The sequence below is a fragment of the Triticum aestivum genome, chromosome 5D, assembly GCF_018294505.1.
Source record: "Triticum aestivum cultivar Chinese Spring chromosome 5D, IWGSC CS RefSeq v2.1, whole genome shotgun sequence".
Taxonomy (NCBI): Eukaryota; Viridiplantae; Streptophyta; class Magnoliopsida; order Poales; family Poaceae; genus Triticum; species Triticum aestivum.
In genome coordinates, this window is record NC_057808.1 from 318,921,697 (window position 1) to 318,948,303 (window position 26,607).

The window sequence follows — 26,607 nt, forward strand, 5'->3', positions numbered from 1 at the left end:
GACTTATGACTTATAAGTTGGGACTTAAAAAAGTCCTATGACTTATTAAACAAACATGGCCTTAGCTTCCACCGTAGGCATCATCTCACTAGGACCCATCACTTCAGCCTTTTCACACCTGATGCTCTCTCTCGTGACCTGCCTCCCATGTGTGAGCTCATCTTCCTCTTGCTTTTACACTCTAAAGTTGGCTTTTGTCAGTGAGAAAGCGGGTTTCTCTGCAGGATCCCGTTTCACACTGCAAGTAGCAGGTTGGAATGAGGTGGAGCATTTGAGTTGACGTGGTGTGCTAGGGCACTGGTCCAACGTGGAGCGTTGTACATGCTCTAATTACATGTTGTTTCCACTCAACAAGTTGTTTCTAATGACATATGACATTTCACACTTGTATACAAGAAACAAGTGTGTGTTTTATAAGAAAAAGGGACATGAGAGAGTAGGGCGTTTTGGTGCCCAGGCTCATCTGCACCCGGTTAGAAAAAAAATCGTAAAAACTACAAAACAAATTCAAAAAATTCCATTTTTTTTGTGTGGTAGAAAATTTGATGCGTGAGACCCGCTCCAAATTTCAAGTCATTTGGACATCTGAGCAGCTCTCAGCAAAAAAGACAAATCGGGTCAAAACAGTACATGAACAGTAAACATTTTTACAGACCCCCAATTTGTCTTTTTTGCTGAGAGCTGCTCATATATCCAAATGACTTAAAATTTGGAGCGGGTCTCACGCAACAAATTGTCTACCACACAAAAAAAATAGAATTTTTTAAATTTTTCTAGTATTTGTTTTGATTTTTTTCGTCAGCTTGGGTGCAGAGATGGATTTTCGCATGAGCCTAGTTGAGTTTCCAAGTTAGGAAAACAAAAGCTTGCATTTTTGCAAAAAAAAAATTAAAGAAAAAAATCTTGTGCTCACTTTCAGTCAAGCAGGTGACAGTGTGACACGTGGCCACTGCTTCTTCACGAGCCATGGTACAAACTGGCCCCACATAAAATCAGCTGTTCCGCGTCGCGGCTTCCCCTTCACCCGTTTCCTCTGCGCGCGCTCGCCTACCTCCCAAATTCGTTCGCTACTTCCCCACTCCGCCCCTCGCCCGCCGGCTGCTCGACGAATTGCCCGTCCCGTCGCCCGAACGATGATGCCGCCGACGCCGCTTGCCGCGATGCTTATCCTTCCCTCGGCGCCCTCGCTGCGACCGCGGCTCGGCCTCGGGCCGTCCTCTAGCCGCGCGCGCGGAGTCGCCCTCCGTGCCCTGCCGGGCCGCCTCGAGCTCTGGCACCCACGCCTCGCCGCCGTAGAGAGCGGGCCTCCTTCCAGCCAATCTTCTGCCCCGCCTCCTCAGCTTAGCTCGGAATTGCTGGGTGGCATGTCAGGTTCGGCATCCGTTGCTTCTTTGTTGCTCGTGCACGTGTTGGTGCGTTGATGTAATGATGCGAGCTTTCGCTGTTCTTGACAGGATTGGATGCGGGGTTCGGAGGCGGTGGTGGTGGTGGAGACGGAGGTGGTGACGCTGATCTCGGGTGGGTGCGGGTGTTCCCGCACGTGCTCACGGCGTCCATGGCCAATTTCCTCTTTGGCTACCACATTGGGTGCGTAAGAGAATACTACCTCCGTCGGTCCGTCCCAAAATAACTGTCTTTGGTTTAGTACAACTTTGTACTAAAGTTGTACTAGTCTATGTTACTACTCCCTCCGTTCAGAATTAATTGTCGTGGAAATGAATGTATCTAGACGTATTTTAGTTCTAGATACATCCATTTCCGAGACAAGTAATTCCGAACGGAGGGAGTACCTCTATAGTGGGGAGTAACATGTGCGTGGTAACATGCAACACTTTATTTATTAGGCTATAGACTCATTTTGCCTTGATATGTGTGATGTTACTCATACTACTAGTAACTAGCTATGTTAGACTACCCACAATGGGAGTAACATAGGTAGTAACATCACACATATCTAGGTTAAATAGATGATGTAGCATGCAATAAATGAAGAAAGGGATGAAAGTGGTAACATAGCTAGTTACTACTAGTATGAGTAACATCACACATATCAAGGCAAGATGTGTCTATAGCCTAATAAATGAAGTGCTCCATATTACCACACATATGTTACTCCCCACTATAGAGGTAGTAACATAGGCTAGTAACATGGGCATGTTACTAGTCTATGTTACTACCCATTGTGGCTAGTCTTACCACTTTCCTCCATTTCTTCATTTATTGCTTGCCACATCATCTATTTTATCTAGATATGTGTGATGTTACTACCTATGTTACTCCCACTGTGGGTAGTCTTACAATCACATATCCTTTCTACGAGTGTTGAACTGGACGTGCCACTTATGTGTTCTTTCTGAATTAGATCTGAAGTTTAAAATTTAGAAAACATGCATAGACCCTAACTTGTTTTCGAATATCTTTGATTAGTAATTTCAATCAGTTGTTATGCGGTAGCTGGTAGTCACATCATTACTACATAAATTTTGTATAGGAAATGGTGCAGCTGTCATCAAAATTCATGTGGCTTCAAAGAAATTTAAATGATCAATGTAAGTTGGATGTGAACACTGAATTTGGAATGTGTCCTGAAGTATGTGTATTTGGCTGTTTAATGGACTATACATTGCAATGTTATTTTCAGTTTACTGGTGCTGATATCTATGTTATGTTAAAACATTCTAGTAAACTCTCGGTGCATGATGTAATTTGCAGGGTCATGAATGGTCCGATAGAGGATATTGCACGAGAGCTTGGTTTTCAAGGAAATCCATTTCTCCAAGGTCTTGTGGTCAGCATATTCATTGTCGGTGCATTCTTTGGGAGCTTAGGCTCGTCTGCGCTAGTTGATTATTTAGGTTGTAAAAGGACTCTTCAGATTGATAGTATTCCATTAATTCTTGGGGCTTTCATCAGGTACTTTTCCTACATTCGTAGGTTTATGGAGTTTCTTCTTCTAACTGCTGCCGTAACATAGTTGTACAGAAGTTAACATCAAATTCAGTCTTTCCTCTTAACAGCATGTCCATTTCATAAACATCGTTTGTTACGTCTAAAACAATAATACAGTGCACAGGCACATTCGTTGGATGAGATGCTCCTGGGAAGGTTCCTTGTTGGCATTGGAATTGGCGTAAATACCGTGCTTGTTCCAATATATATCTCTGAGGTACACTTCAGAAATGTGATGCTTCAGAATTGAACGGCAGTGCGATAGCACTATGCTTAGTCTTATACCCAGTTCTCATGTCTATATATCTCTGTTTCAATGTTCACTCTTTTTGCATGCTACTACATACTAGGTTGCTCCAACAAAATACAGAGGCACTTTGGGTACTCTATGCCAGATTGGAACATGTTTAGGAATAATTGCTGCACTTTCCTTGGGGATACCTTCTGAAAGTGATCCACATTGGTGAGGCACCTTTCGTTGGCTTTTCTGCTATGTTAATGATGTAAGTTATCATTGGTTTAATTTTTTTACAGTGCCCGTGATCATGGAACAGATTCATAACATGTATTAATCAGCAGATTCATAACCTTCTTTCTCACATATCTCAGTAGTATAGAAGAATAGAACCAATGCAAAGGTTATTAATTGTTGAAATAAATCTTAGTCATATGAAGAATATTGCACTGTTACAGCTTTACAGGAGCCCAAATTTCTAGCTTTAACTACTAAGCCTCGAGATTTTACATATTAAAACAAACACTTTGATTTTGAACACTTCACATTTTTGTTAAGCTTTGTGAACAAATTTATAACCACATGCATTTTATTTTTACTAGATTCTTAACATGTTGCCTAATTAATATTTTGGGTTCCTTTCCATAGGTGGCGAACAATGCTTTATGCAGCATGTGTGCCTGGTTTTTTCATTGTTGTTGGAATGCAATTCGCCGTTGAGAGTCCACGCTGGCTTGCCAAGGTGTGCCTTCACCGCTTAATTGTGAGTTTCATTTAGTTGATCAAGACCCTTCGCATCAGTACATTCTATCATGTAGGTTGGGAGATTAGATGATGCCAGAAAAGTGGTAGAGAATATTTGGGGAGTTGCTGAAGCGGAGAAGGCCATGGAAGAAATGAAATCTGTTGTTGCAAATGATGATTCACAGGCTAGCTGGTCAGAACTTCTGGCAGAACCCCACAACAGAGGTTGTTTCCATTACCTTTATATTTCCTTTTGCTGTTCCTTCTTTTGGTCTCTCTTACTGATATGAATAACCATATGCTTGTGAACTGTATATGTTTGGATTTGTACATGCCTGCTTATGTGGTATGGATGTGCACATTCCAGCGCTTACGTGCCCGCTTGAGGTTTTGCATCTCATTTTTGCATAACTTTGAACACAAATATCATTCTTTCTCCACACACCTTTTGTAAAGGAGAGGCCATGACCTTGCTTGGAAGCAGTTGTTTTTTTTGTATTATTATGATTTTTTTCATTAGCAATAAATATTCTCTAATGTATATGCAGTTGCATTGATTGGAGGGTCGCTTTTCTTTCTGCAACAGTTTGCTGGAATAAATGGTGTTCTCTATTTTTCATCATTAACATTCCGTGATGTTGGTATTACGAGTGGTATTTTGGCGAGCTTATATGTTGGAATAACCAACTTTGGAGGTTAGTTAAACTCCATTATTCATGTTCCTCTATGTTGTATCTTATTCATAAACTTATGTACCATGTTTTGGAGGAGTTTTAGGGGCACTTGTTGCTTCAAATTTGATGGACAAGCAAGGACGGAAGAATCTTTTGATAGGGAGCTATCTTGGAATGGTATGCAGCATTTTTCAGGCAGTCCAACATAATCTTGTATTTTTTTGTAAAAAAATATCTGCATTTTCCTTTTGTTGGGGGGTTGATGAGGAGTATACTATTCCTTTGGTGCGCTGATATGGTTATCCTGATAGTCGGTGTTCTTTGTTCAAATACTGCTCTTGTTAAAAAAATCTAATGCCACTTTCTTCCCATTTGCAGGCATTTGCTATGTTCCTCATAGTGTTTTCCATCAGCTTTCCCCTTGATGAAGGCGTTGGACATACCCTCTCAGTTACCGGAACTCTTTTGTATGCACTTTTACCATCTTTCTCTCTAGCATATTCCTCATCCCATGGTCCACAGCAATTTAAAATGTGACTAAACCTCATTGCACTGCAATCACTTGACAGTTGTGACAAATGATCAGAATCTTGGTTAGAGACCTCACTCATGCTATTTGTGTTTTACTAGTATTGAAATTGGCTAGGTACGTCGCTCTTTTGTCCATGTGTATAGAAAACTTATGATTGCATTTTCAGGTACATTTTTACTTTTGCTCTTGGTGCTGGGCCAGTCACTGGAATTATCATACCTGAGCTGAGCAGTGCCCGGACACGCTCAAAAGTTATGGGGTTCAGCTTCACTGTACATTGGGTATGCACTCTACTCACTCTGTATCAAAAGACGTACTTTACCAGTATTGTCCTGTCTCAAAAAAAAAACTGTCCTGTCTACCCCTATATGCTTATGGAATTGATTGTTTGTCAGATATGTAATTTTGTGGTGGGACTATATTTCCTGGAGCTTGTAAAGTTGTTTGGCGTCGGAGCGGTGTATGCAGGTTTCGGTGGAGTCTCCTTGCTGTCCGCACTTTTCGCTTACAATTTCATAGTTGAGACAAAAGGACGTTCTCTTGAGGAAATTGAGATGTCTCTGAGCCCTGCTGCCCCAGGGGAACGAAAGTAGAACAGGTTGTTGTATCAAGTCATGCGGATGGGCCAAAAATGAATGGCATTCAACTGCCTCGATGAGTTTTTGAACCGAGAAGTACATGCACTCAAATGCCTGTGGGTATATCTGCTGGAGGTTATGTAGAAGCAGTAGCTCTTTAGCAGCAGCAACAATTTGTTGCGCACAAACACAGTTTCACCTAACTTCAATCATTATGCCCATGTATGCAATAGATCACTGTAATTGCTAACACACCTCAGTTGATAATAGCGCTAGCCATTGGTGTACTGTCTAAATACTGGGTAGAGGAAATACCATTCTTGTATATATGTAGTAGTTTGCAGTTCTTTATACATGAATATATTTTTTTGTGGGTCTTCATACTTGAACATTATGTGCACTTCCAAAGATGTGTAGTCATAGCATCTTGAGGGCAACGTATCCTAAACAACTTGATAGTTTCAACTTGGCATTCAAAGTACTCCCTCCATCCTACATTACTTGTCGCAGAAATCGATGTATCTAGATGTATTTTTAGTTCTAGATATATCCATTTTTACGACAAGTAATTCGGGACGGACAGAGTATTTCTCGGGTGCAAGGAAAACAAATCTGCTGTGAGTAGCGACCGTTTCACATCCATTTGCCTTCTTTATTTTATTTTGCAAAGTGCACGGATTCGAAGTTGGAACTTTTTCAAGAGCACATAACAGACTCTCGTAGATTACGCTTTTTTTTTTCTACAGACGCATATCTGCAGAGCACTTCTTGTAAAAGCCCCACATCTCAACAGACGCACGCAGCCACAAGGAAGCACTTTATACGCGCTGGTCATTCGCCGCTGAGGCACCCGCGTTGGAGATATTATCACAGGTGTTAGCAGCCACAACTCCCAGGGCAAATCAAGGCCATGCATAGATTTCCTTTCTTTTACTTTGAAACAAGGTTGCTAGACCTGCCTAGGTGACGAGTATTTTTAAGAGCTAATCGCAACAAAAAAATATATTTTAAGAGCTGTGCAGTGTGCACACACACGCTTCCACCCACTGCATGACCCGCGTCCTACTCACTGCGACTATGCCTCACCTTAGTTAACTCGAGAGGAAAGCGAGCGGAGCTGATATTGTCTCGACTGCTCGCTTGGCTATGCTACTCCCGTATCCTGTACGGGTAATAACACAAACCCGCCTTCCTCCGCTCCGCTCCGCCCACCCCACCCCCCAATCTCAAGATAACATTCTTGGGATTATTTAATTTGCTCGACGTAACCAGCCCCAACTCTCTGATAGGATGCTCGTGGTAAACCGTGAGCAATGACCGACCGGCCTTTCTTTGGTCGTCGTTGTTTATTGGGGCAGAGGCGTGGAGATCTTTTGGTGAGGTATTGCGAGTGTTGAATGTTCAAAAGGAGTGGAGATATTTCGATGCACGTCTCGAAGATATCTGGTAGTCGGCAACTACCTGCCTAAGCATGGATGACGGTTTAACAGCAGGCCGTGCAATTTTCTTTAGTTTGCTCAAATGGTTATGTTTATCGCTTTCTGTGGCCATCATATGACCACCCGAGTATTCTAGTGTTTCTGTAATAGTAAGTGTGAAACTGAATCTCAATCGCAGGGACTGGCTGAGTTTTCTCTTCCGTTGTCGCAAGGAAAAGAAATGAAGCATTTGTAATTTCATGAAATAGTTTGTGCAGCACATTTGATGCTTAAAAAAGCCAGCGTGGTAGGACGACATGTATATTCCCGGAGCCCAGGGAGTATCATGTAAAAGAATTTAGTCTAGCCGTCCATTGGTCTAAATTTAAAGCTCATGCAATGGCACCTTGCTTTTGAATGTTCTCCCCCATCCATGACAAGTTGATGACAGCGTCGGGTCCATTGTTTTTTTTTTGAAAGATCCAGGCTTGCTGGCTTTTCATTGGCTTAGCAGGGGAGAGTTACAAAATTGTGATCAAGCGATCCAGAAAAAAAGATGATGTTTTTCAGAGGTGAAGTAGGAGGGAGCACGCACGAACCCTCAAAACTCACCACTACGTAACAAAAACAAGGCCTATATCTCACGTTATTTCCCCGAAAGGGGGCGCTATGGCATGGGCTCCGGCGAGTCTCCATTGCTCGATATCTCTCCGGCAGGCTTCTATCACGCTAACCGCATTCGGCGTCTTTCCTCTGAATGTGCATCTGTTTCTCTCCAGCCAGATGTGCCAGGCGATCATGGCCACTATGGTCTTGACTCCTCTTTTTTCCCTTGGCGCCGCAGAGTTGAAGATTGTGGTGACAGTCTCGGTTGTTGTTTTGCTTGAGCTCCAGGAGGCCGGTGAGAGTGCCACACAACCCCCCCAAGTGGCTGCTCTTGACCAAACTTCCCGTGAGATGCTGCACTTCCATAGCAGGTGGAAAGAAGACTCGAGGTTGCGGCAGCATAGTTGACAGAAATATGGATTTTCCCATCCCCTACATTGCAGTCGGTCGTTGCACCAGAGCCGGTTGTGGTGGAGTAGCCAGAGATAGAATTTGATCTTCCCATGAACCCAGATCTTCCACACCAATCTTTTCATGGCCGATGTTGTCTGCGAGGGGAATTGGGAGTTGTATGCTGACCTCGTCGGGTCCATTGTTGCAAGCCACGGGATCTACCTTTAAGCAACGGCCACACATTTACAAGAATGTGACACGGGAAGTGTGTCCAAACAGGTGCCGCACCTCGTGTTTGAGATCAGCATCATCTCTAAACATCATAGTGAGGATTGACAGGAAAGGCACTGTTACGTGCCTAGTTGTTCAAGTGGATCTTGTAATACTAATTCAGGAATTAAGAGCTGAAACATCAGGTCACTACGTTCAACTGGAAAACTCCTAATTTCTTTTAGCCATAATGTGTACAAAATACTTGCTAGGTAAATACTCCCTCTGTAAACAAATATAAGACGTTTTAGAGATGAGGATGAGAACAAAAAATTTATACAGCGTCACTGATAAGAACATCAGACTAGTCTACTTCCCAGTTGCACACTGGTCGCCAATGAACGCTCAAGATCTCGTCAAAATCCATCATGGTTTCGCTATGTCCGTGATTGTTCCATATTTTAGATCGGACGGCAGTGCCTCTGGTTGGATGGTGCATAACTTCCATCTCGACCATCGGCTGCAGAGTTCAGCGCATGAAGCCACCAATAGAGTCCTCCGCATCTCCCCTGATCCTGCACTCAGCAATGAAACCAGCTCTCACCGGCCGGTGGTCTGACAACTTGTAGTCGCAGGTCCCATATTGGATTTGTTTCAGGCCCTTGCCGCGCCAAAGAATGCGATCACACCTGCACACGAAAAGTTACACAACCAAGGTCACATTAATTTGTCCCTGAGACAATCCCATCTCATGTACATCATTCTTAGGCATCAAGCTAGCTGACCATGCGGGAGCACGCTTCTTCTCCCCTCGCGCTGCTTCGAAGCACCAGTAGTACTGATCAGAGTTTGGCTGGTACTTGTAGGTGGGAGAGAAGGTGACCGGCCCTTCCTGAAAGCCCTCAAAAAGCCGACCCGTTGAGAATTCAGACACTAGCTGCGATAGTACCGGGAGGAAAAGGAAAAACATAGTGGTATTTAGTAATTTTTCTGGTGGTATTGTTAAGGATGGCAGATCAGGTTAGCTCGGCGAATAATACCTGATCGTTCTCTAACAAGGTGGACCAGTTCTTAGCTTTCACCAGCAACCTTGTCTCAGGCTCTTCCAGTGATATCCTATAATTCAAGTCACCGAGCAAAACTACTTGGCTGCACAAATGATAACAGGAGACACAGAATAAATGTCATGAACAAATCGTCGCTACAAATTAAGACAAAAATAAGCAACACAGATAGTAACGTATGTATAACATCATCTAGCATCTTGCTGGATTCGTACTTCTCAGTTGGGATGCCCTTATGTCACATCAAACTAAGGACTAAAGAATGCAATCATTGGAATAACGTCAAAGCTAATCCACTGCATAGGGATTAATATCCGTGGTTGTTTGATACTAGAGCACAAATTTTAAAGATGCCTTGGGATTGCCTGTTGAAGAAATCTGAGAGGAACACCAAAGGCAAAAGATATAGGAACACATGAGGTCCGTGAGCTGGGCTACTGTGAACTTACTCATGATCGAGGATTTTCTTTGGCAGTTTTTTATTTCCACCACCACCACCATGAAATCTCGTCCTTGCAAGTATATCCGCTGCATCAAAATTCCTCAGCAGCACATCCCCTTGTTTGCCACCTGAAGCCAGGTGACAACAAACAACACAAAAGCTCGTCTCATGCAGCAGAAATCGAACTGATACTGAACCCTGCAATCCACATATCAACATACATGGCCAACAGTCATGAGATTGTGCAGATGAATGATGCACACTTCTTAATACTCATGAATGCAAGCAATGTGTACCTTGTTCCCTAGATAGCCCATGATACCCGAACCAACACATGACGCATCCAGATGGTGAATGTATAACCTAAGATTGCTTCTCACCCAGACTGAGGTAAAGATGCCCACCATCTGCTTGCTCCTGATGCATATAAAGCACTCCTCTTGTCCAAAGCTTTCCATTGCACTACTATTTGTAGTTGTATGCTGCAACTGTGCTCCGTCTCGTGTCTTCTTTTTGTTTAGTGCCTTCCCAATTAGTGAGTTCCACTTTGTAGAGATACACCTCTTGCTAGGACCAAGCACATTTACTGCATTCAGTGGCACTATTTCTTGGAACCTAAAACACCATCAGCACACAATATTATTCAGCTAGAATTAAGCAGCACTAATAACATTAGATGGGTTGGCACTTAGCACGTTGAACTGAACTAGATACTCACCCTAGAACATAGATGTCATAGGAGTTAGCTCTTGTATCCAACCAATCCTCCAAGTCCAGATCATCTGTTGGTGCTATGCCGCCAATATTCCAAGTACTAGCAAACACCCTTCATGTCCACAAGACATTGTCAGGAACGAAATGCAATGAACGAACTTGGGTGCTATGAGGTATACCACAAAAATCACCTGTATTTCAGTGTATCCTGCCTATCCAAGGGACTCTTTCCCAAGGTCTCATCCACTATGCCTGAAACATCAGAGATGGATTGATCGCCATGTAGCTCCTGGTGGTGCAGTATCTTATTTGTAGTCATCCTTGGCAGGATGATCTAGAAGAAGAACATCAGATGTTATATGCTTCAACTCTGCAACAGAGAAAAGAAAGGCGTAGTTACAAATGCATGTTGGCTCACTTGTCCAAACTTCCTGTTCTCTCCCATGTTGTGGTAGCCTACTATGGACAAGGAAGAGATTGGCTTGCTGTCTAATAGTGGCATGCAGCAAGTAATCATAAACACAGCAAATGCTGCAAATATATAGCTGAGCAAATGGGCAGGAAAGAAAAGGGAGAAAGCAGTAGCTAAGATGTTGACAGAGTTGCAAGTCAAGAGGCTTCTCATTGTTTCCACCAACTCCAAAAATGTTTTTTTTTTCTCTTTTGTGCAAAACTTAAAATGTTCACATGATACATAATTGGTCCAAGACATGTTAAGCTTTCTGTAGACCAATTAGTTGACTGCTGGTTCTGATCTTAACAGATGATAACAGCTAGTTTATAATTTTGGCGTCACTCATGTCAATGGCTCAATGCTAAAATAATATAAATAGTACCAAGATATTACAGGTAACATCAGGAGAAAAAAATGATCAAGTGGCATAAGAAATAATGTAAATATGCAATCCAAAGTGTTCTGATAGGCGAGCTACACTGTCATGCTTGATTGGCTGGGGAAGAAGCCATTCTCTGTTGAATAATGGCTGGGTGGGAATATAAAAAGGCCCACTTGTGCAACTTGCTTACCTAATATATATTGTTATTATTATCTGTTTGTGATGACACCTTTGGTTTTGGCACGAAAACCACAAACTGGTGTTTCAACTTTGCTAGAACTTGGACTTATGTATGTAGCTATTTGCATGTGTCCACTATCTGAAAAGATCTCAAGACTACGTTTCTCGGAAGGAGAAAAGGAAAGATAGAGAAAAGATCTCAAGGTTGTACCAGCTTTGTGCCATGGTGTGGATAGATCCTGCAGGTGGCATGTGGCACATAGACCCAAAAAGATCATATTAGAGTTAATGCGCTCAATTATGTGTTTTTAGTAACAAAAATGTCGTAGTAGGCTTACCTCTGCCTGAATTCCAAGTGGAAGATATTATTACATTTGATACTTATCAGGTTGGGCTCCTCTTCACAGAGGAGAAAAACAATTACTCCCTCCGTTCCATATTAGTTGTCGCTCAAACGGATGTATCTAGCACTGAAAAACGTCTAGATACATCCGTTTCAGTGACAACTAATATGGAACGGACGGAGTACTGATAGTGAATTCATGGGCTCCTCTTCACAGAGGAGAAAAACAATTACCAATAGTGAATTCTTCACAGAGGAGAAAAACAATTACCAATAGTGAATTATTCACAGAGGAGAAAAACAATTACTAACGGTGAATTCATGGGCCAGGTACTAGAGAAAAATGAACAGAAAAACCCATGTTGTATATTTTAGTTCTAGTGGTCATGGAGACGCTACAAGTAGGTGATTTGACAAAAGAATCACAAAAGAGCAATAAAAGAATAAAAAAAGGGACATCAAAAGAGACAAGCAAGCACCTCTAGGCAAGACTAGTGCCCATCGTCCATTTTCCCAAACAGCCAAATTGGAGGCTACTAGCTTGTCCCATGTTTCTTCATTGGACAAGGCACCATTCTCATGAAACCATCATCGTTCTTTTTGCACCGAGGAAAACCAAGGCAGGAGTAGGATGGTCCCGAACCAGAAGAGGAAAAATTGTGTTCGTGCATTTCTATGAGAGACCTAAGTACCTAACTACACATTGGAATGTAGTCGCGCACAGCTGTGGGAATCTAAAAGCAGGTTTGTAACCACATGCCCACATGTATCATCATCCTGATCCTAGTAAATGGACGGTGGTGGTTCCCAGCGAGTCTCCCGTTGCATACCATTAGTACTACTAGAAGGCTAGTGGCTAGATGAACAAGCAGACAGTGTATAAGTTGCCAACCCTCGGGTCAAGAGATGCTGTGTGCATGCGATAGTTTTCTGGAAATTGTATGCATACAAATAACAAGAATAATGTGAAATTAGTCAAGCATTCACAACGACCCGTTATAAAAAATCAATCTTACATTCAACCACTAACAGCGGTATGAATGAGAAACATATTTGGGTACTGTTACTTAACTTATAATATTATTACAAACATTTCAACCACCGTGACAAGTTCATATTTTAAGAGTTTGACTGAAAAAACATCATACATATCCATTTTCAATGGCAGTTTATCAATATCAATCATCAGAGTACCATATAACTCAATAACATGTTACTTAAAAAAAATTATGTACAATCTTCTGTATACTACTGATAAACAGGTATACACCTTTTATCTATAAACAAGAACAAGAAGAGCATACAATGATACAATATATCTGGTGTACCTCCAGTTCGAAGTATATGAGGTTTAAAAATAAATATTGGACTTGGAACTACTAAACACGCAAAGAAAAGAGTTGCCAATTAACTATTCCCTCCGTTCCAAAATACTAGATGTTCTAGGTCTGTCCTAAGTCAAAACTTCTTTAAGTTTGACCGTGTACAGGAAATTTTGCTAATATCTACAACATCAAACATCTATACTATGAAAATATATTTTATGGTTAAGCTAATGAACTAATGTGGTGCTGTAAATGTCTGTATAGTTTTATGTAGACTTGGTCAAAAGTTAAAGAAGTTTGACTTAGGACAAACTTTGAACTTCAAGTATTTTGGAACGGAGGGAGATTTTATCATGAGTCAATATTACAAGCACACATTACAGATATTTAGATAAATGGCACAGTAAACAACTGTGCAAGCAACCTTGATGAGATCTTGACAAAGAACGGACTGGTACCAGCTCACTTGAGTTGCATGGTCAACTTGGATGATGTAGACGATGCAGATCGAAGAGCCACAAGCACGCGACTCAGAGGTTATCTACAGGTCAGCTTACATACATAATTTGAGTAGCATAACTCCCATAACAGTTAGTTTCCACATCGATGTGATCATGGATCTCACAATCCCATAATAACTTACGTTATTCAACTCCGAAAACATGATCACGTCTGAGCTAGATACATGGTGCCTTCTCTCTTATGACGATGGTAGGAAACCCACTATAACTTCAGTAATATTGAGAAATAAAAGTTAAGCAAAGGAGATATCTGATTGTTCAACTGTCACTAGATGCCTTCCGTAAAATGGATAGGAACTAGGAGTATATATTTTTGTGTACATGCAAACAAGTGATCGGGGTTTCTGCGGTCAGTGACAAATAAGAATGTCTGCCTTCTGTAAATATCAAATAACACTTGATCGATTGCAGCATTTTATGAACTGTTAATTCACTGCATGCACCTAATTGGCACTTGTTACACAACCATATCACGGAAACTTCAGCACAGAGGGATAGCAAAACAAACCAATACCACCACAGGAAAGCAAATCTCCATTGGTAAAGAAAATAACTGGTGCATAATGCTTGACACAAGATATCCACTTCATATAAATTAGTGTATATCATCAATAACTTGTCGAGAGCAGTTCTATATATTTGCAAATTGATACACTTTTTTACAATAGCATAACTGATGACAAGATGGACACTGAGTTGCACCTTTTTTTTTTTCTGTCAAGTTGCAGTTGCAGTATTTCTATATTATAATTTATTGGAGATGAGCTGAACTGTACCCAGCATGAACTGTATCTGTTCCATATAAATTAGTGTATATCAATCAATAACTGGTCAAGAGCAGTTCAATATATTGTCGAACTTTCTACTGATAATAGCACAACTGATGAAAAGATGGACACTGAACTACACATTTTTTACTGTTACAAGTTCCAATTCCAGTATTTCTATATTGTCATTTACTGGAAATGAGCTGAATCTGTATCTGTTTCAGAACCCATCAAACACCATGTACAAAGACAAACGATGTACAAACCAAAATTTCAAAGGAAACGATGCATGCTGTTGTGGAACAGAGGGGGTACCTCAAACCTCATACAGATATCTTCTGATAATAGTTTAGGTACAAATTTGTGAACAACACTACCTGCGAGATGCACAAAGAAATAGGGTTGAATTTATGATATCAGAGATGGTCACACCACATACACGAGAGCGACATATTTGCGACCAATAAGATGTGAATCTTCCACCATTTTTCAGAAATTAAAAAAGATATAGCCATGTCGGTATAGCTGGTACAGAAGGATGGACTTCAAATTATAGTGCAGTTGACACAAAAAGAAAGTTCATATATATCATCTTTGCCTTCAACAGCACAGATGCATAACACAAGAACTGAAAGAGATACACATATATTACTCATATGTGCACAAGCATGCAAGCGGTGCTGTAAGTGGTTAGATTGCACTGTTGCACAAAAAGATACATTAATAAAACATCTTGCTGCACAGACAAAAGGCTAATAATATGCACACACCAATAGTAGTCATGGTTTTTAAGGATAAAAAACTATGATCCTCCAATGTAATCTATCCCACATCATCATTTCATTTCAGAAACAACCATCATACCTCAAAATTTAACATAGAAGCAAATGGCATCTGCAAGTATGTTATGTACATTACATGCCCTATCTAAAGTGCAACCTTTGTTAGAAGCAAAATTATATAGCATTAGTTTACTTCATCATGATTAGATGAAATAACCAATACACCAATGAAGTCTGACTCAACAAAGGGAGAAGCATATCGACATCCTATTGGCTATAGCATGATGTAGTATGCTATTAAGATCATGGTATTGATAGTTTTGGGACTAACAAAATATGTAACCATGAAATGTTGCCTGGTTATAATATCTGCAGACAGAGCTACCATTATAACTTACGCCACACGAGACTGTAATAGGGGTTGGACTATGTTACTGGCAAGTGGCAATCCATCAAAGAATAGTCAACTGTGATAACATAGCTGACACTGCACAATAACCAATACATCTCATCATTAATCTGCTTGTGCGCACATCAGTAACATATCGCCTGGCTCTATGCCCACACCATTACTATCTAAATTAAATTGATAAGTTGTGCTATCAGATGGATGATCAAAATTTACCAGAAACCAGTAAGAGCATCCAAATTCAATCCAGCAACAAATATTGAACTAATAACTTTTCTTTTTAACTAATGGAATAGAATGGAAGTACATCATTTCTTGCATAACTTACATCTCAGGTAAGCTCCTTTCATACCCTTTATTAAATAATAAATAACTAAACAAAAAATCTATGAAGACAGCGGCAGATGCTAAAACATCGTGTGTTACAACTATCTTGTCCTATATACCATGTTACAAGTGAAAGCACCTCGTAGCTGATTCACCTTACCATCTGTGGAGAGCATTAAGTCTTGAGCTCAACCAAGTGATGATGTCATTGGCTATATCATCCCTTTCAGGTTCGAAGAGAAGGTCATGTAAATATCCGTCATATAGCTTTATCGATTTATGAGTCGACATTGATGCTTGATAAAGTCGTTGGGATGCTCTTGGGTCAGTTATCGTGTCAGCTGTCCCATGAAGAACTAGAAAAGGGACTGTAACTCGACTTAAGTTTCTCTGCAAGTATGATGATATCCGGAGGATTTCGTTGCCTGTTCTAACTCTAATCGGTCCAGTATACACAAGCGGATCTGCATACTTGATCTTCAGAGCCTCTGGATCACGGGAAACAGGAGGTCCTCTCTTATGCAAAGCACTAACCCGGTATTTCGGAGCCAACACCGAGAAGATTGGTGCAACAACCTGGTGTTGAGAATAACCAAAAAAATATAAGAATTAGGAAACAGCACTTATTTTTTTACCAAGGTTCCTACTGCAATCACTAGTACCAAATGAAACGACTGCATCCCATGTTGAAATTACCAACTAAAGTCAATTCTTTGTATAAATATAACGGAAAGAACAAATCAAAATTACTGAGAAAAACAGTGATTATTTCATAACAAAAATGCAACACTCGGTTCTACAGGAATTTAAATATGCCTCTTGTGGAATACTGAAGTTCAAACTTCACAACAAGCTATATTGCAACCCTTACAAGTTAAAATAATATTGCATGTATTCACGTCCTGGTCCACACAGAAGGTTAAAAATGCAAAATATTTTACACTATATGTCCATATAAGAGGGCAGGCCTGGCGCAGTGGTGAAGTCCTCCCCACTTGTGCCAAGAGGTCCTGGGTTCGAACCAGCCTCTCTGCATTGCACTTTGCAGGGGTAAGAGTAGGTTCTATAATCCCTCCCCAGACACCGAGAAGTGCACTGGGTCTGTCCTTTTGTATATGTCCATATAAATGAAGGAATAATAAAATGCACCTTCCTTCAATTGTTGTCATCTGTTATAGTTCATTTTTTAAACTATATGTACAACAAACATAACTAAGGAAGCATATCACAATGGCAAGTAAAAGGGACAATGGATTTTAGCACAGAATAACAATATTTCTACGTATTGACATGATAAGATCGTTTGAAATGTGGACCTAAATCTCCCCGATGTCGATAGGTATTACCCTACTAATCTCGTTCCATTCAAGTAACATCAAGCATACGAGGATAGTATTCCAGGAGTGCAAGATGTAGAAAATGGAAAGATGGGTGTTGTTCATATAACAGACCCCAGCCACAGAGCCACCCCACAGCAACCTTTGGTTAAGAAAAAACCCACAGTAACCACTAGAAATAAAGGCATCATTAAAACTTACTTTGATAATCGGATGAGATGGCTGAACATGAATAGCTGGCGAGGTCAAGATCAAACCTTCTATATGAACTTCCACACAAGGATCTAGTGCTGCCTTTGAATGATCAGCAAACAAAAGGAATATGAGTTAGTAACTTAGAATTCCAGTTATGATCTTACGGTTTAATACCACCAAGAGAATCAAACAATATTATATAACTGCTTCTTATGCCAGCATACCTTCAAAACAATAGCTCCACCTGTGGAGTGGCCAAATAAGAAGCATGGCAAACCATAGTTTTCTTCTAACACAACATCCTCTAAAAATTCTTTCTGCGCACAGAGAAACTTAGTTCAAGAAAGCCCAGATACAAAATAAGCTACGACTAGAACTCCATATCTCGACAGTTATTCAAAAGATAAAGAAACATTACCAAGTCACCAACAGCATGATCAAGTGACGAAACATAACCATGTGCGCCATCACTTCCGCCATGTCCTTGAGAGAAAAGACACGATGCAACAATTTAATAAGAAAGACTCCAGGTGCATGAGAAGGAGGAAGACTGAGAATGGAAACCAGTTCGTTCACTTCCAGGGCGCAAGCATAACAGTCATAAAGAAGAATATATCACTAACATCATTAAAAGCAGAAGAAATATTTGGTAGTAGATATATACTGTGCCATGTATATATGATATTAATTAGGTTGTTTATACTGAATAACCGCATACATAGCTGACATGGCAACAGGTATCCTGCGACTACTAAGAACAGTGTAGATTAACTTGAGCAAGACGATAACCTAATTAAATTATGAGTCTATCGACTTCATATTGTATTGTTGATCTAGTTTGAAAGAACTTAAAATCTTAAACCTCAGGTGAACTTTATAGTTGGTAGTAGGGATTACAGAGTTATGAATCTTACTAAAAGCAATAAGCAGGGCAAAGCCCAGTATATTACGGTAACTAACTCACCGATCCAATCCATCGCATAAACTTTAAGACCTTGATCATTCAACAACTTTGCAAAATGGTCATATCTTCCACTGCGGGACACTCACTGCTGTCAGCAAAACCCACTATGGAAATCATTCTTGGTATATCCATATATTATATATACCTATGCTCATTTAGACCATGTAGCAGAACAACAATACCCCTACAGGATTTGAAAAACAAAAGATGTCAAGATAAGTGTCTACAGAAAACTATATAGAAGATTATGCTGTACATCAAGTAGCACTCGGCCCATATGATGATACAGTAACAGTCAGTTAATTATACCATGCATGTAAACTCCTATATATCATACATCCTGTAAATTTTAGGTTTCCAATAGCATATATGCTGAAAATGCAAAGCATGCGGTAGCAGTGCATAATGTCTAAATATGATGTATGCATTCTTATGTTTATACAAGCTGCTCCCTCTGTTCCAAAATAATTGTAGTTCTGGGATTGTCCTAAGTCAAACTTCATTAAGTTTGACCAAGTCTATATAAAAATATATCAACATCTACAAAATCAAAATTACTTTGTTAGACTCATTATGAATTACATTCTCATATTATATATATTTGATATCGTAGATCTTTGCGGATTTTTCTATATACTTGGTCAAACTCAAAAAAGTTTGACTTACGAAAATCCTACAACTTCAATTATTTTGGAACGGAGGGAGTACAAATGATTTTTTTTGTGAAGTAACATACATTTTCATTAATGTATCCCGAGTTCCCTGCCTAAGTACCAAACTATACGAAATAGCAGCATTAGTGAGCAAGTTGCCGCCAAGTGCAAACCATAATGTAGTCTTTTCCTAGATCGAATATGCTTCCACTCTGTCATTACAGGTTGACGCCAAGGGCCAACCATGACAAAGTAGTTTTCGGCCTAGACAGAAAACGGCCAAAAACTCCTTTTGTGAGTTTGTCAGTCATTATAGCTACATCCAGGTTGCTAACTCCACTTTTAAGTTGCCATAAAAGTTTGTCTTCCTTTTTTGGAGATATATGTACAGGTTTATCTGAGACAACAACAAAATGTTAAGTTTACAGCCTGCGGCTTGGTGAGCACCATCGCTTCCACTATTTTGCAGGAGTCCCTCATTTCATAACTTTGTTGTCACAATGTTCTAATAACACACTAAATATTGGATATGCTACTTAATCTAGGGATTAATTTTGCATGTGCAGCTTCACATGTAGATCCTACATTCATCTAGACATAGCCCAATTTATGACTGGGAGATTAATTAAACAATTTATCTTGTCTTCGTACTTCTGAAAAAATAAACTTAAAATCTCATCAACTAGTGCTTTCCGTGAATATCTGCAGCCCCAGCTCCATGAATCAAATAATATAGATAGTAATAAAACTCATCACCAGAAATGCCTCCCCATTATGCTTCCCCGTGCTAATGAAAAGATTCCGCCACAAGTAACCACACTGGTACAGTATAACAAAGAGACCGCCCTGAACACTTCGACAGAATGATTAGTCCCTTGTAATCTAGTCCGTGCACATAGAAATCTTAACATTAGCTAGCCTTATGGTTGGTAAACAAACATATTTGTCATGTAATCCCCCATGTTTGCATGGTCTGATCCCCACAAAATCACGTGCAAGGAACCCACAAACTTCCAGTCTCAGTAGAATATTCTGACATTCTCTCATGATTCCCTACTATCAGACAACGGGTGGCACCCCAAGACAAAAAATGCGTATGCACTACTGATGGTACTAACACAGATCAAATCAAATTGCGCCAAACTAAGTGTAACACAGATCAAATCATCTCCAACTACTAGCTTACAGAAAGCAGACACGCGTGATGCCACAACAGCGTCGAGCAGCAGAGAAAAAGCGCCGCTACTGGGTGAATCGGTGCTACTACGATAACAAATTTAATTTCCACGATGCTGCGTTGGCAAATGAGGTGTGAATACCTGACGGGGTCGGCGGCGGCGGGAGTCCACGACTGGGTGAAGAGCGTGTCTCCCCTGGCCGTCTCGAACACGGCGAACTCCCGCCTACTCCTCCCCGTCCCCGCCTCCTCCGCTTCCTCCTGCAGCCTCCGGATCGCCAGCTCGCGCCTCACAGCCGCGTCCATCTCCTCCGCCCCCCTCCACCACCTCCGCTCCCCCTCCCCCTCCCCATCCTCGGCCGCGGCCGCCATTTCCGATGCACGCGACGCGGCTAGGCAGAGCCGACTGGGCGGCAGCGGCAGCCCCCGCACCCTCGCCGCGACAGGCAGCGGGACGACGACCCGTACCACCGCCGGCAACCGCGGCGGCGGTCGGGGCGCCCTGCCCGCCGGCGAGGCCGCCGGGGCCCACATGTCGGCCGAGCGCGGCGGGTGGGTCGCTCCGAGGACGAGGGAGCGTTGGTGGAAACGGTCCCCTCGAATGGAACAGCGGGGGCGGAAGCGGGAGGGATCTGGCGATGGAAGCTTCTTCGCTTCGCGAGAAATCTGTCGTCAAGTCCCCCCTCGGTCTCTCCTTGAGCTCGCTGTTTATATTTGGCGAGAGTTTTCTAACGTAGACGTTCGCCGTGGCGCTTGGAACAACGCGGAGGTGAGGAGGTGGGCCGCACAAGTGCCGCGCTGGTAGGCGTACGGTACGCACCGATGGCACGTGGGTCCGGACGAGATGTTGAACGGGGTATAATTTTTAGACCCTGGGCCACCTTATTTCGCCCACTAACCCCTCAAAAAAACTTATTTTGTCACCTGACCTCATTTGCGCCGGACCGTAAAGCGCCACAATTGCACGTCGCCACGCCGCCCGTCAAGGCGTCATTGACCGATGATGACGACCGGCCGCCAGCGTGGCAGCCTTCAAACGTGCCTAGCCCGAAGGCGTCGCTGTTGCTGACACGCCTGTTAATACGGCGTTTAACCACAATCGAACAAACGCCTATAAATATGGTGTGCACTTGTTAATGGGTGTCACGGGTTTTGGTTAGGCGTGTATCTTACCATAAGAGAGACGCCTAGGCATCAGGCGTGTTATGGTGTTATACCGCCTGCCCGATTGTCGCTTTTGACTGCCAGGTAAAATTAAAATATGACTGTTGCGTTACTTTGATCTTTAGACGCGGCAGGGTCTTGGGAAACCCGTTGATGTGAAAGGGCATGGACTGGGGATTTAGATCGATCTTCCCTCTATCAGGCTGCAGACCTCCATCTTCATCCTTTTCGCCCCCTCCTCCATCTTCATCCTTTCCGTGCCCTCCTCCTGCTTGGCCCTCCCATTCCTTCTACCAGTTTCCATGGGTGCGCACGATATCACTGTGTCAGAGGTGAAGCGCCTCAGAGAGGAGCTCATGGCCAAGGATGCGCAGCTACGGGCCAAGGATGTGGAGCTCCGTGAGCTCCGGGAGGAGAAGAGTGACTTGCTCCTCCGTCATGAGTGTCAGCTCACGGAGCTTCATCAGTGGCAGGAGTCGACGACTAAGATGCTTCTGGCGTTGTTGAAGGAAGCGGCAGTTGTGCTGGTGCGCGAGCGCTCCGATCGTGAGGATCTCCAGGGTCGCCTGGACCGCTTGTTGGATCATGTCACCATGCAGGTGGTGAGGCTTCGCGACGCGTACCGTCGTGCGAGCGCGACCATGCCGGCCGTCGGGCTGAACCCGTTCGGTCACCCCATCGACTTCCACGAGCTCCGGCTTCCTGACATGGTCTCCTGCTCCAGTTATCTCTCCGAGGAGCTGAACCGTCTCCGTGCAGCGACGCGGGATGCGCTGGGCAAGGAGGGGGTTCGTGGTGCCATCACCGTTGTCGGTCGAATCCTGTCTGGACTTCATCACCGGAATCCATTCGTGCCATTGGACGCCGTCTTCGACGAGTTGGCTCTCGTCGACCGTGAGCGGGCTCTGCGGGCAGTGGCTCCCTGCCTTACCACTGTCGTGCGCCTGGAGAAGCTGAGTAACTTCGATGGTTTGGTATGATTGCTGATTGGCGTCACTAGTTTTAGCATCATTTTGTTTGTGCCATTCGAAGCTTCTGAAGAACCGAAGAAGGTTTGGTTTGACTGTTGATTGGTGTGATTTGTTTAAGCATCGTTTTGTTCCTGTCGATCGGAGGCTCTGAAGGACTGATGAAGTTGCAGAACAAGTGAAGGCTAGTTAGGTATGCTGATTACGTATACATTCAGCATATAAGTTAGCAATTTATCAATGTTGCTTTTGTTGCTTATGTATGCTGTCTTTGGTATGAAGTGAACAAGTTATTAATGTTGCTTTTATTGCTTTGCTATTGAGTTACATTTGAACTCTGATACAAATTTAGTTAACTTAGACAAATTGACTTAAATTTTAACACTAGCACATATTGAGTTAAATTCACAATTGACACCAGGACAAATCCAGTTAACCCCAAAATTTGAGTTAACTTTGAACTCCAGGACAACTTGAGATAACTGGAATATTTAGTTAACTATTGATAGCGGGAGAATTTCATTAAACTTTTAACACGAGGACAGATGCAGTAAACTTTTAACACCCTGAGAGATTCAGTGAACTGAAAGGATTGATTTAAATTTCAACACTTAGACAAATTCAGTCAACTGAAAATGCAGTAAAGTATTAACAGCATGTCTCCTTCAGTTAAGTGAAAACTTCAATGAAATTTTAACACCAGGACAGATTCAGTTAACTGTAAAGAAGGAGTTACCGTTGAACACTAGGACAAATTCAATTAACTGCAGAAGTTACTTTTAATAGCGAACAATTCAATTAACCTTCACCGGGATGGCAGATTCAGTAAACCCTTACAATTATAGGGGTGGATGCTATATTCAATTTTTACCGCCACGTTGATGATGGGTTGATCAGCGAGTAATTCCTCAATCTTTTTCTTCAGCGCGACCACCAACATCATCTCCTCTTGCCTGCCTTCCGCCATCTTCTTCACTGCGTCCATGGCTTTGTCCTTCTCGACGCGAGCTCCAATGATCTCTTTGATGTCTTCATGAAGTTGCTTCAAAGGTGTGATGGATTCAGCCATCAGCAGGTTGCGCTCGATGTTGATCTTCTCTTTCTCATCCATCAGTTCGACGACGATGGCGGTTGCATCCTGCGGTAAGGCCTTTCTGTCGTCCTGTACCTTAGCCAATCCGATGATCTTCTCCTTGAGGAGGTTTCGCTCGATGCATAGCTTATCCTTCTTGTCCATAAGTTTGACAATGAGAGCAGTCGCCTTCTCCTTGCCATCGATAAGTTTGTGGATGACAAATGTTGCCTTGTCCAACGCGTCATTGCTCAGCTTCGTCGAGTCGGCGACATCCTCAGCGGGCGTGTGGCTGATCATGTTAGAGGCCTCCGCTACCTGGTCGCCCCGGGGCGACTCTGCTTGTCAGAGCCCTCGCGTGCCTGCTCGCCCCCGGGATGAGTGCGCTTGTTAGAGCTATCGCCTGCCCCCTGTAGCAGTCGCGAGGCCTCTATACCTCTCTTTTGCTTCCGCGGCCTTGGTCAATGCTCCTTGGTTATTTATTTTTCATCCAAAGCTCCCCCCACGGGCCATGGCAGACCCAAGCATAGAGAAGAAAGGCTTGTTCTTTAGGATGATGATGGAGATGAATGTGCAGTGATTCCCGAGCACACGGACGTACCAATTTAAAGACGACTCGGCGATTCGTCTGCTTTGGCCGCGTATTTTAATTCGGTGTGTATGCCAACGAGAGGACGACAGACCATTTGGCTTTTCCACGAAGACTTGGGAAATGGAAATTATGCAAGCATGCTTTGATGAGTACTTGGGATGTAAAGTTCAAATGGTCAACACGCGTGGGGTAGCTGCTGCCACATCTAAGAATGCGGTGGGAAACCGAAAAAACATTTATAGACGCCTTCTCCCAATGTGTGTTAGATTCTAAATTTCGTAGTAGCAGTTTCGTAGAACGATAGTTAAACATGCGTGCATGGAGTACAAATGGTTGCATACGTTGCAGTGCCAGCGTGTTCCTTGCAAGCGGGTGAGGGAGTCCTGGATTATGGGGTCCTCGGGTGTTCGGGCTATGTAGCATGGGCCGGACTGATGGGCCATGAAGATACAAGATAGAAGGCCTTCCCCCGTGTCCGGGTGGGACTCTCCTTTGCGTGGATGGCAAGCTTGACGTTCGGATATGTAGTTTCCTTTCTCTGTAAACCGACTCTGTATAACCCTAGGCCCCTCCGGTGTCTATATAAACTGGAGGGTTTAGTCCATAGAGGCTAGACATCTAGGGTTTAGCCATTACGATCTCGAGGTAGATCGACTCTTGTAACCCCTATACTCATCAAAGATAATCAAGCAGGAAGTAGGGTATTACCTCCATCAAGAGGGCCTGAACCTGGGTAAACATCATGTCCCTTTGTCTCCTGTTACCTTCGATCCTCAGACGCACAGTTTGGGACCCCCTACCCGAGATCGGCCGGTTTTGACACCGACATTGGTGCTTTCATTGAGAGTTCCACTGTGTCGTCGACGGCAGGATTGATGGCTCGCCTTGTCATTAACGACAACATTACCTCTGGAGAGGCCCTAGCTCCGGGACAGCTCCTCCAGCTCGGCGGTTTCACCATGGGCGCCCGTGCGGCCGTTAAGCCAAAGGCAGCCCTCGATATTGCTAAACATCGTCTTCGCGTCGGCCTTGAACACCCCGAAAAGATGGATCCAACAGATGTCTCATCCTTAAACGAGCTACTTGATCGCATCGCCGCCCTGGGAGTTGCAATAGACTACGATCAGATTGGGCTTAAACCCGATCAGAGGGAAATCAGGTCCCCGCCGATCACCCCTCTAGTAGCGGTCATGGAGGAACAAACCGAGAATACTTCTCCCCCTAAGCTAAGAACAAGCTATGTTCGGATTTACGAGTCCTGCGAACCGGATACCCATCTTCGGGAAGAGACCTCATGTCCTCCGAACATAGAACCGGGCGTTGAGCCCGAAGGCCGCCAGGACACTTCGGACCCTGGACCGCTGACCTCGCAAATGCTGCAAACTCCAGTTGCAATAATGGGTCAGGGTTCGGATTTTAACCCACCCACCCACCACAAGCAATATTCCCCAAGCAATTCAGGTCCTCCAGATGTATGCGACCTAATGTACATACGGCAACAACCTGAGGAAATGGTCCACCACTTTTGGGCCAGGTTCCTCCTTGTTAAAAACAAGATCAAAGATTGTTGCGACGACGACGCAGTTTCGGTATTTTGCCACAATTGTACGGACGAGGGAATCCTTAACGCCCTCAACCGCCGCCGCATACTGCACTTTGCAGATTTGGCACACATCGTACAGAAGTACAGCGCAATGGAAAGCACCTGGAAGGCCCAGACAGCTCGATGGGAACCTCCTGCATTCAAGCAGCCCACCGGACGAACAAAAAGGATGCACCCTTACGGGGCACCTGATCATCATCTCATGGACAAAAAAGTCAAGCCCTTTGCGGGACACAGAACTGTCCTTGACGATCTGCTCGACAAGCCCTGTCAGATACATACGATGTCGAATACAGAACCAACACATAACCTTCGGGCATGTTGGGTACTCCGGCAGGTGGCTAAGAGCGGTGAGGCCATCCTCACCAACACTACTCCAGAGAGGCACTCTTCGGAGGATACGGATCTTAACATTTTTATGATCTCCGGGACCTTTTCTTCCAACAACCGGTGCAAGAGGGCATTACGCGACCTTGCCGAAGTCAACCAGGTAGCCGCAATAAATCCTTGGAATGACATGGCGATAACCTTCACCGCCGATGACGAGCCAAGGGCCAGATCAGTCTGAGCACCAGCCGCCTTGGTCTTAAACCCAATAGTGGATGGCTTTCGGCTCACCAAAGTACTCATGGACTGCGGCAGCGGCCTGAACCTCATCTACGAAGATACACTCCAGAAAATGCAGATGGACAAAAGTCGCATTGAGCAAAGCGGCACCACTTTCCGAGGCACCATCCCCAGTCGAGAAGCATGGAGCTCGAGGAAGATCAAGATGTCGTATTCGGCACGCCGGAGAACTATAGGTCCGAAGAGTTGCTCTTCCACGTGGCACC

At 43.2% G+C, this 26,607-nt stretch overlaps 3 protein-coding genes across 8 annotated transcripts; 1 reads left to right on the forward strand and 2 right to left on the reverse strand.

Annotated features, from left to right (window-relative positions):
* The first annotated feature begins 1,018 nt into the window (after positions 1 to 1,018).
* LOC123121451 (probable plastidic glucose transporter 1) lies at positions 1,019 to 6,093 on the forward strand. The gene is made up of 12 exons (XM_044541441.1): positions 1,019 to 1,371; positions 1,455 to 1,587; positions 2,713 to 2,913; positions 3,067 to 3,166; positions 3,300 to 3,412; positions 3,833 to 3,926; positions 4,003 to 4,153; positions 4,477 to 4,623; positions 4,706 to 4,779; positions 4,981 to 5,069; positions 5,301 to 5,415; positions 5,530 to 6,093. Exons 1-12 carry the CDS (start codon positions 1,134 to 1,136, stop codon positions 5,725 to 5,727), a joined length of 1,653 nt encoding a protein of 550 aa, XP_044397376.1. The 5' UTR covers positions 1,019 to 1,133; the 3' UTR covers positions 5,728 to 6,093.
* A 2,461-nt stretch (positions 6,094 to 8,554) lies between these two features.
* Positions 8,555 to 13,735, reverse strand: LOC123121453 (type IV inositol polyphosphate 5-phosphatase 9). Of its 3 annotated transcripts, XM_044541444.1 has the most exons (9): positions 11,914 to 13,735; positions 11,787 to 11,814; positions 10,751 to 10,929; positions 10,564 to 10,671; positions 10,142 to 10,460; positions 9,853 to 10,043; positions 9,380 to 9,488; positions 9,125 to 9,276; positions 8,555 to 9,028 (listed from the first exon to the last, which is right to left on the reverse strand). In XM_044541444.1, the coding sequence occupies exons 3-9, from the start codon at positions 10,876 to 10,878 to the stop codon at positions 8,869 to 8,871; spliced, it is 1,167 nt and encodes a 388-aa protein (XP_044397379.1). In that variant the 5' UTR covers positions 10,879 to 10,929; positions 11,787 to 11,814; positions 11,914 to 13,735; the 3' UTR covers positions 8,555 to 8,868. The 3 variants fall into 3 exon arrangements, with proteins under 3 accessions (XP_044397379.1, XP_044397378.1, XP_044397377.1); XM_044541443.1 differs by lacking the exons at positions 11,787 to 11,814; positions 11,914 to 13,735 and adding an exon at positions 10,978 to 11,765 and having other exon boundaries at positions 9,125 to 9,231; positions 10,751 to 10,893; XM_044541442.1 differs by lacking the exons at positions 11,787 to 11,814; positions 11,914 to 13,735 and adding an exon at positions 10,978 to 11,763 and having other exon boundaries at positions 10,751 to 10,893.
* Positions 13,736 to 14,011: 276 nt separating this feature from the next.
* On the reverse strand, positions 14,012 to 21,109 carry LOC123121454 (monoacylglycerol lipase). Of its 4 annotated transcripts, none has more exons than XR_006459727.1 (9): positions 20,518 to 21,109; positions 18,691 to 18,729; positions 18,546 to 18,616; positions 18,000 to 18,064; positions 17,806 to 17,898; positions 17,588 to 17,680; positions 16,210 to 16,625; positions 14,847 to 14,908; positions 14,012 to 14,556 (listed from the first exon to the last, which is right to left on the reverse strand). XR_006459727.1 is itself a non-coding variant. In XM_044541446.1 (8 exons), exons 1-8 carry the CDS (start codon positions 20,907 to 20,909, stop codon positions 14,905 to 14,907), a joined length of 1,173 nt encoding a protein of 390 aa, XP_044397381.1. In that variant the 5' UTR covers positions 20,910 to 21,109; the 3' UTR covers positions 14,012 to 14,904. The 4 variants fall into 4 exon arrangements, 2 of the variants coding, with proteins under 2 accessions (XP_044397381.1, XP_044397382.1); XR_006459728.1 differs by having other exon boundaries at positions 16,205 to 16,625; XM_044541446.1 differs by having other exon boundaries at positions 14,012 to 14,908.
* Positions 21,110 to 26,607: the final 5,498 nt, after the last annotated feature.

Bases quoted from the DNA above. Each gene is read 5' to 3' on its own strand.
- LOC123121454 (XM_044541446.1), bottom strand. From the start codon at position 20,909: ATGTGGGCCCCGGCGGCCTCGCCGGCGGGCAGGGCGCCCCGACCGCCG. The intron at 18,065-18,545 runs GTGAGTTAGTTA...TTTTCTCTCAAG, and splicing joins TTATGCGATGGATTGGATCG to GACATGGCGGAAGTGATGGC. The intron at 17,899-17,999 runs GTAATGTTTCTT...CTCTGTGCGCAG, and splicing joins ATCATGCTGTTGGTGACTTG to AAAGAATTTTTAGAGGATGT.
- LOC123121453 (XM_044541442.1), bottom strand. From the start codon at position 11,271: ATGTCTTGGACCAATTATGTATCATGTGAACATTTTAAGTTTTGCACA. The intron at 10,894-10,977 runs GTGAGCCAACAT...TTCTTCTTCTAG, and splicing joins AGAACAGGAAGTTTGGACAA to ATCATCCTGCCAAGGATGAC. The intron at 9,277-9,379 runs GTATTATTCGCC...GTACTATCGCAG, and splicing joins CCTTGTTAGAGAACGATCAG to CTAGTGTCTGAATTCTCAAC.
- LOC123121451 (XM_044541441.1), top strand. From the start codon at position 1,134: ATGATGCCGCCGACGCCGCTTGCCGCGATGCTTATCCTTCCCTCGGCG. The intron at 1,588-2,712 runs GTGCGTAAGAGA...TGTAATTTGCAG, and splicing joins CTCTTTGGCTACCACATTGG to GGTCATGAATGGTCCGATAG. The intron at 5,070-5,300 runs GTATGCACTTTT...TTGCATTTTCAG, and splicing joins TCAGTTACCGGAACTCTTTT to GTACATTTTTACTTTTGCTC.